The following is a 9948-nucleotide window of genomic DNA, read 5'->3' as shown; positions in this document are numbered from 1 at the left end:
TTGTCATTTTTATTATTTATTTTAAATGCATGTATACATATCATTTTTTATTATTACATTTTAGTTTTATTTTTAGTTTATTTTTTAAATTGTCTTTTCATCTAGCTGAATAAAATAAGCTATATTGTATTTCAGTTAATGTTTTTCCTTCAAGCTCCTATTAAAAAATATATTAGTCACAGGTTCAGCAGTCAAATAAACGAACACATTCCTGTTACAAAAGATTTTTAATGGAGACCGCCATTATGAAAGTCTTCATCATGAAAAACGCTCATTTATAAAACAAACATCACAGTTCCTGCAGCCTTCAAATGTTAAAAAAAGGAACCGAGTGAATAAACTATACAAGCAAACGCACGACAAATAATCACCTAAAGCTAAATGGACATAAAAAGAGTCCTGTTAAATTAAAAATAGGTTAATTATAGATGTAAGAGACCTGCACAGAAAGACATTAACAAACGAGCATGCACAGGTGAGAGCTTCATGCAACATCCTCATCTTGTGTTCTCATTAAAGTTCCTCACAGTGGGTTTAAGATCTAGTCCTTTACACTTCAACTATTGTTCAAAAACAGGTGGACATCCTGCAAATGAACAGAGTATATTTCATAATTCCACGAGCGTTTCTCAGATGAATTCTCCTCTGAACGGAAGCCCGTGGCGGATCTGCTGTTGCCAACGGTGACGGAGACGACAGAGGGTTGAGTCTCTCAGGTCCTCAAACTCAGAGAAGCCCAACTGATTCAACAGCTCATAAACTCCAGCCTGAGCCGCCACCTGAACACAAAACACACAGACACACAATTCAGAGAAAGTTCATTCAGTACTGGACAGGATTGTGCTTCATTCCTCATTCCGGTCTTTGTGTGTGACGTGACCCGTTCAGTCCATATTCTGACTCGGGAATCTGTAGCAGTGCCCGAGCGGTTCTTGGCTCCTGAGAGGCTTTGAGCTGGTGACATCTGGACATGACGGGGTGAACGAGCGGGCACACGTGAACACAAGAACACACAATATAAAGCAGCACAGCCGGCCGTGTTTACTTTGGCTCAGTTGACACAAGCAGCCCAAACTGAGCAGTAAAACCAGCCCAAAACAGTCAAGACCACAGAATGAGAAGAGCACAAAATCCAGCACTACAAGATCACAACCCACACAGAATCCATCCATCCCTCCGCCTGTCTATCCATCTCTCAAAATATATATCCGTCTGTGAATCTAACTATATATCCGCCTATCCATCTGTCCGTCCGTCCGCCTATCTATCCATCTGTCTATCCATCCATCCGTCCGTCCCTGTCTGTGTGTCTATCTATCTGTCTGATTATATATTGGTCTATCCAACTATATATCCATCTATCTACAGTATCTATACATCCAAATATACTGTATATCTGTTTATCTAACTGTGTAACTGTATATATAATTATACACACACATCTGTCTGTCTATCCATCTAACTATATATTCATCTGTCCATCTGTCTGTCTGTCTATCTATCTGTCTGATTATATATGTCTATCCATCCAACTAAATATCTATCCAGCTAACTATATGTCCATCTGTCTGCAGTATCCATCCATCCAACTGTATATCTATTTATCTAGCTGTCTAACTATATATCCGGTCAAGGTATGCATTCACCTTGAGAACTTCATCTTTGTTTCCAAATGCAATGACTTCGTTTTTTTCTTTGTTTAACTGAAGAAAGTTCTCGCACATCCAACTGTTAATTTCATCAATGCATTGGCAGAGGGAGTCAATGGGGCTGTAGTCATTGGGGCTGTAATGGGGCTGTAGTCTAGTCAGTGCCAGTGATTTTAGTTTTTATACATATACAGTGGTGTGAAAAAGTGTTGGCCCCCTTCCTGATTTCTTATTTTTGTATTTCAGCCGCACTGGAGGGTTTTCGAGCATGAACTGCCTTTTTTAAGGTCATGCCACAGCATCTCAATAGGATTCAGGTCAGGACTTTGACTAGGCCACTCCAAAGTCTTCATTTTGTTTTTCTTCAGCCATTCAGAGGTGGACTTGCTGGTGTGTTTTGGATCATTGTCCTGCTGCAGAACCCAAGTTCTCTTCAGCTTGAGGTCACGAACATATGGCCGGACATTCTCCTTCAGGATTTTTTGGTAAACAGTAGAATTCATGGTTCCATTTATCACAGCAAGTCTTCCAGGTCCTGAAGCAGCAAAACAGCCCCAGGCCATCACACTACCACCACCATATTTTACTGTTGGTATTGTGTTCTTTTTCTGAAATGCAGTGTTACTTTTACGCCAGACGTAATGGGACACACACCTTCCAAAAAGTTCAACTTTTGTCTCGTCAGTCCACAGAGTATTTTCCCAAAAGTCTTGGGGATCATCAAGATGTTTTCTGGCAAAACTGAGACGAGCCTTTGTTCTTTTTGCTCAGCAGCGGTTTTCGTCTTGGCACTCTGCCATGCAGACCATTTTTGCCCCGTCTCTTTCTTATGGTGGAGTCATGAACACTGACCTTAACTGGGGCAAGTGAGGCCTGCAGTTCTTTGGATGTTGTTGTGGGGTCTCTTGGATGAGTCGTCGCTGTGCTCTTGGGGTAGTTTTGGTCGGCCGGCCACTCCTGGGAAGGTTCTCCGCTGTTCCATGTTTTTGCCATTTGTGAATAATGGCTCTCACTGTGGTTCGCTGGAGTCCCAAAGCTTTAGAAATGGCTTTATAACCTTTTCCAGACTGATAGATCTCAATTACTTTTTCTCATTTGTTTCTGAATTTCTTTGGATCTCGGCATGATGTCTAGCTTTTGAGGATCTTTTAGTCTACTTCACTTTGTCAGGCAGGTCCTATTTAAGAGATTTCTTGATTGCGAACAGGTGTGGCAGTAATCAGGCCTGGGTGTGGCTAGAGAAATTGAACTCAGGTGTGATAAACCACAGTTTTAACAGGGGGGCAAACACTTCCTCACACAGGGCCATGTAGTTTTGGATTTTGTTTTCCCTTAATAATAAAAACCTTCATTTAAAAACTGCATGTTGTGTTTACTTGTGTTATCTTTAACTAATATTTAAATTAGTTTGATGATCTGAAACATTAAAGTGTGACAAACATGCAAAAAAATAAGAAATCAGGAAGGGGGCCAACACTTTTTCACACCACTGTATATATATATAGACAGAGAGACTGTAAATGCCCATGACGTTCAGTGAGTGTAAGTGTGGAGTGGATCTTCTCAGACTATTTGCTTCATTCGGTTCTTCAGATAAGAGCCAATGTGAGGCGCAGCAAAAAGACCTAATGAAGTCTCATTCCAGCGTGGACGGCTCTCGACTCCTGAGCCCTGACCGATAACAAGAGCTTTTCATGTGGACTCGAGAGGCCCTCAGTGGGTTCCTCAGACGCGTTACTTCAGCTCCTCTAATGCCATTCTCCTTCAGATTAGGAGCTCGTATTGAGTTGTTGACCGTTTAGAAGTCACTTTGGATAGCAGCTGAATGGATAATTCAGTGGCTTTTACGATAGTTTTGATTATTCTTCACATATTTTTATTATATAAAATTACTTTATATATATTAGTGCTGTCAAATGATTAATCGTGATTAATCGCATCCAAAATAAAAGTTTTTGTTTACATAATACATGCGTGTACTGTACTGTTTATATTTATTAATACAAACACATGCATGTATATATTTAAGAAATATATGTTTATATATTAAATGTATTTATATATAATATAAAATAAAATTCTATAAATATATACATGTATATACACAATATATACTGTATGTGTGTGCATTTATATATACATAATAAATAAACAGTACACATACATATATTATGTAAACAAAAACTTTTATTTTGGATGCGATTAATCATTTGACAGCACTAATATATATATATATATATATATATATATATCCACAACCAACCCGGAAGAGACTGCCTTAGAAGATAAATTAAATTAAATTAAATTAAATTAAATTAAATTAAATTAAATTAAACATTCAATTCAATTAAAAACACATAAATTAAATGTAATATATAAATAAAAAATAAGAATACAAATTAAAAAATATATATTTAAATCCCATTTTTAATATTTGAGTTTGAGAAAGTTTAGTATGGAAACCTTAACCTTCTGTACTTTTCATGAACATACAATTTTAATTTTTGAGGTGAATTAAAGCAGTCATGGATTTTACTGTCATCATAAACACATGATTCTATTTTGGCGTTATGAATGTTGCCATCGAAACGAGTAATGTCCAAGTACAAGAACATGAACAACTGAGCAATATCTTCAAGTTTTCATCTAAGTATTACAGAAAACTGGATTATTTTTCCTCTTTTATTTAGTAACTCATTGAATGGTGTTTAAAGTCCTTGTGTCGGTCCGGTTTGAAACGAAGCGCTGTGGGTTCGTTTGGCTCTGGATCTCTGAAGTGGAATGAGCCGCATTGAAGACATTCCTGCAGTATAAAAACACAAACGCGTCGGAACGATCGCTGTGAAAACACACGCCGCAGAAGAATGCCTCCGTGATTTCAGCACGACTCTTTCTGGATGGAGACATCGGAGTCATCCAGACTCGCCAATGCATTCAAACGCATTGAAGAGATGAACACAACTCTTCTAAAATGCACCTGCTAGAAACATGCAATGTGTTAAATCATATTATTCTGTTCTTTCGGACGTACACTTTAAGTGTCATTTATTAAAATAATTAACTGAGGGACGAGTCGAATGATTTCCGGTGCTAATCTACAGCTTGCCGATGGAGTTAAGCTGTATTTAACCTAGAATATTCCTTTCATACGTGCTGGGTTATACATCACATCAGTGACACGGCCAACGCTCGGAGCCAGAATCCAATAACAGACTGAGATTATTGATTAGACACGGGAGAAATCAGGACAGATGATCTGCGATTCTTCCAGGTTAGTTTAGTTCAACTGAACATGTTTTTACCATCAGATCAAGAGTTTATAGAGACATCATCACAGTTAGGGTTAAACAAAACTCAGTTTAAGAACTGGTTCTTTCAATTCCTCATCGGCCGCTGAAGTGCAGGACTCGAAGGGAATGGAAAAGCATCAGGGAAAAAGCGCAATAATCCACGCAGGGGGGGAAATACTCATTTGTTTGGAATGGCAATAAATTCCAGACTTTACCGTGTGCCACAGCAGGCCTCACACACACACTCTCTCTCTCTCACTCACACACACACACACACACACACACACACACACACACACACAGGGAGACCCCGTGAAAGCAGCGGCGGTAGAATAAGCTTGTAAATTCCAGGGGCCACGTCCAAATGAAGCGATGGCTACAGCTCGACAAGCACAAATTCACACAGGAGAAGAGAATCCACCGCGAAACATTCACGCTACAGCTGGACTAATGCACACAACGCATGAAAAGCTCTGATTCAGATCTGCTGCTGAGTTACAGTAACATTAAACTTCACTGAGGTTTGTGACGGACATCAAGTGTGAAGCTGAAGGGAGATGAACACGATTAATGCAATATTTAATGCAAATTTGGATGTGAATTTGCTCTGAAATAACACTTCTTTTGCAATTGAGGTTTAAATAAGAAAAGGTGTAAAAAACAACAACAACAAAAAAACAATCTTGTAACATGGCATTTATTTATTTATTTATTTTTATTGTGAAACCAGTCCACTGGCCATCAGGAAAAATAATAAAATAACAATTTAATAAAAAAAATAAAATAAAATAAATAAAACACAAAAAATATAATTAAAAAATAAATAAAATAAAAAACAAAACAAAACAAAATATCATACAAAATAAATACAGACAATAAGACATTAAATAAAAATAAAATACAAAAATGTAAAATTAAATAAATATAAAACAAAATAAAAAATGTTAAATAATATATACTACATAATAAACTATATATTATATACTTTTATTTTATATAGTTGATTAGTTTATTTTACATTAGATATTATATATTAAATAAATATAAAAAATTATTAATATTAAATAAACTAATAAAATAAAAAGCACTAATTGCTGGCTTTATATGACAAAATCATATAAAATGTACCTTAAATACCACACAGATGTAATGTTATTGAGTTTTTTGCAGTAGTGATCACACAGATAAAATACTGAAATACTAAATTAAATAAAAAATAAAAATAAAAAACAGAATCTGTTCAGTTCTGGTGATATTGTCAGAACAGCAACAGAGTTTCAGCAGTGTTTACTTCTGCTCTGCATGATGATGAACTCAGAACTCAGAAGCACTTATTTATCAACAAGGTCTTTTGCAACGTAGGCTTTCATAAAAGCAACAAAATAATGGAGAGAATGACTCACCATAATTACATTTTTGTACTGTATTGTTTGCAAGAAAAAGCACGCTAATTACCATTACGCCGATGTGAGACTATGAAAGGTCAGTATGGTTGTTTGATTATCAGTCGGGTAAAGCACACGTTTCCAGCCAGTGTTTTTACGCTGCAGTAAATGCATGTGATGAACGTCTGATCTCACCTGCAGCATCCAGTCGCTGAAGGAGCGCTGCCAGGAGTCTCTCTTCTCCAGGTGCAGGTACGTGTTGAAGAGGATCAGGTACATGTAGCGCTCCAGATACAGCAAACTCTTCAGCGTCAGAGTCTGGATCTCTGCCTCACATTTAGAGCTCTTGATCTGTGAAACGACACAAACAAGAGCCATAAACCGCCAGCACTCTGCACTGTATCGTACCAAACAGAAAAATGGTTTCCAAAGCATAATATTGTAGGTTTTACTCCACCAGATTTCATAAAAACATATCGTTCGTTACTGTGAACTGAAGAAATAGAGACACGCTCTGAAACATGATAACGATGCCAGATTCATGAAGAAGCTGATTCTTTTCAATGAACCTATTGAATCGGTTCACAAATTCCACTGAACTATTCAGTTGCAGATGTTTAAAAATAAAATAATGATTTTAATAAAAACTGTTATTGTTTAAAAAATAAATATAAATCAAAATCATAAATACAAACTAATTAAGATAAAATAAAATGAAAATATATAATATAAAATAAAAAAAATATTACACTAATTGGTGCGATAATCATGTGGCTTAATTGCATATTTTCATTTCAAATACACCTTTAATAAAACACGACAGTGATGTCCAATTCTTAAATGAGCTGATTCTTTTTAATGAACCTATTGAATCAGTTCGCAAATGTGTCATTATAAAAGTTCACAGTGTTGCCGCAGATGAAATATAACGTGGATAACATTACATTTATATTTTTTCATCAGGTTAGACATTGACTATTTATCACTCAAATCCGTTTATCTACCTGTCCATTGGTCGTGTATATGCACCATGTTTGTAGTTTTGAACACTTTTAATGCGTGTTTGTAGTTCTAATTGAATCCTCGTCCACCGCGCAATGTGTTGTGGGCAATATTAGCCGTTAGAGTGTGCATCGATCTGCACTTACAGTTCTAACCGGAAGTAGTAGACCATCCGGGAATCTTCCGCATACTTTTTTAAACATACTATGATTTGGAACATACTAGTTCTATATTTTTGACTACTATTTATGACGGATAGTATGCGAATTGGGACGCAGCAAAAGATTTATTGGCGAATTGGCCTGATTTGTTTGCACTGATTTTGCATTTACTCAAGTAAAATTAAAAAAGGGTATCTGGTACAAACTCTCATGATGATTAAACAATTATGTAAAGTTATGCTGATTTGCCCCCTATACGTGTTAAATTATGTATTAAAAAAACTGCAAGCCTCATTACTTATATTGCATGTGTAAAACAGAGTCTCGCTGGGAAGAAAACTTAATCCCCACCAGAGCAACAATTTAAATCACTTAAAAAAATTAATTAAAGCACTCCCGCTGACTGCGTAATCCTGCGCTTTTAGAAATGAGATCAGGCCGAGTAATTGATACAGGCGGCAGGAGATTAATTAGCCATAATTTTTAGTCTTTACTCATACTTTTCCAACAAAAGAAACTCCAGAGCATGAAAAAGGAAGATTACACGCACAGCCAGAGAGCAATTAATTCAATTTAGAAAGCTCAAGTCTTACACTTTCACTGCCTCAATGCTGAACACTGCACTCGTTTTGTAATAAAAGAAGATAATTAAACACTTGTCAAGGTACTTTAGCTGCAGCTACGCTTGCATTGTATTTCTAATGTTTTAAACTCTGTTCTGATCATTGATTCTCATCAGCCGAATGCATGCGGAGGTTAAACTGGAACAGAAAGCTCTGGAAACAAATTGATCACAATTGTTTTTCAGTCCAATGCAATGCATGTATGATTGAGCAGAATCTTTGTTTGATTCAGCTCTGTCTCTCTCGGTTATGCTGTTTTAGTGGAATCAATAAACATTATGCACTACAATGCATGAAAGTGAGCATGCACAAATTGAAGCGCTTGTGTTTTGGACCTTTTGAAGTCTGGAACGAATGCATGGAAAGATATTTCGGTGTTATTTAATGTTACATCAAAAAGGTCGGACATACAAATCAAAATCAGTGTAATAAAACAAGCTGACAGAAATAATACTGTGTTATCTTGAACATGTTCTGGCATCCGTTGGGCTCAAACCGGGCGAAACGTCTGAAATAATCAAAGACAAAGGCTATTAAAGGCAGATGTTTGTCTGGTTTTATGATGTGAAAGTCCTCCCTGCAGTGAAATCAGTGCAGCAGCTGCTGAATAACACAAAGCCTTCATGTGATTTAGATGATCGTTGACTAGAATGACGGTCCGAATCTAATTAGTGAAAGCAAACGTGATTGTTTCTCATGCCGCTGTGATTAATGAACTCGTTTAGCATTGTGTCTAAACTTCACTATCGGTCTGCTCTGATCTGATACAGGAGACGATTGAAAGTGAACAATGTCCTTTCTGCAACACTGACAGCATTCAAAGGAAGGAAAACACTTTTATATTTAATATATTTAATATGATTTTTATAAGTTTGCAAATTATATTTATATACACACATTATATGATATACTTTTAAAAATTACATTTTGTTTTCTATAAATGTGACCCTGGAGCACAAAACCAGTCATAAGGGTCAATTTTTTGAAATTGAGATGTATACATCATCTGAAAGCTGAATAAATAAGCTTTCCATTGATGTATGGTTTGTTAGGATCGGACAATATTTGGCTGAGATACAACTATTAGAAAATCTGGAATCTGAGGGTGCAAAAAAATCTAAATATTGAGAAAATCATCTTTAAAGTTGTTCAAATGAAGTTCTTAGCAATGCATATTACTAATAAAAAATTAAGTTTTGATATATTTACAGTAGGAAATTTACAAAATATCTTCATGGAACATGATCTTTACTTAATATCCTAATGATTTTTGGCATAAAAGAGAAATGTATAATTGTGACCCATACAATGTATTGTTGGCTATTGCTACAAATATCCCCCAGCGACTCAACACTGCTTTTGTGCTGCAGGCTCACAAATTACATTATAATGAAACATGATAATGAACCAATAATGTAAAAATAGAGACAATAAATGGAATAGACAAAATAAAATTTTATATCTATTTAATTATATCTATATATAGAGATTTTTATATTTTCCATTTTCCTTTTAATTTTAGTTCAAGTTTTAGCAATTTTTCTGTGTTTTTGTCATTTTTGGTTGTTTATGTATGCATGTATGTCTATATAATGTTTATTATTTTTTTGTTATGAAGTACTGAACATCACAAAATTTGGTAACATTTTATTTTAAGGTGTCGTTGTTACACATTGCATGTACTTACTATTATAATAACAATTAATTATGCATGTTTACATGCAAGTAACCCTAAGCCAAATCCTAACCCTAACTACATGTAGTTAATTAATAGTACTCATTACTTAAATGTATAATTACACTGTAACAAGGATACCTTAAAATAAAGTGTAACCTAT

General features: G+C 35.6%; 1 protein-coding gene across 3 annotated transcripts in view; it reads right to left on the bottom strand.

The window, feature by feature from the left end:
- Window positions 1-215: 215 nt before the first annotated feature.
- LOC107595166 (paladin-like) overlaps window positions 216-9948 on the bottom strand; it is a 68411-nt gene continuing 58678 nt past the window's right edge. For all 3 annotated transcript variants that reach the window (XM_016285505.1, XM_016285506.1, XM_016285507.1), the window contains exons 19-20: window positions 6520-6675; window positions 216-779 (exon numbers count right to left, since the gene is read on the bottom strand). In XM_016285505.1, coding sequence (XP_016140991.1) covers window positions 630-779; window positions 6520-6675 — 306 coding nt within the window. In that variant the 3' untranslated portion in view covers window positions 216-629. The remainder of the gene's footprint in view (window positions 780-6519; window positions 6676-9948) is intronic.

This window comes from Sinocyclocheilus grahami, unplaced genomic scaffold, assembly GCF_001515645.1.
Source record: "Sinocyclocheilus grahami isolate Dianchi unplaced genomic scaffold, SAMN03320097.WGS_v1.1 scaffold198.1, whole genome shotgun sequence".
NCBI classification, from domain to species: Eukaryota; Metazoa; Chordata; class Actinopteri; order Cypriniformes; family Cyprinidae; genus Sinocyclocheilus; species Sinocyclocheilus grahami.
The sequence above is the reverse complement of the archived record's forward strand: the minus strand, read 5'-3'. Positions and strand labels throughout refer to the sequence as shown.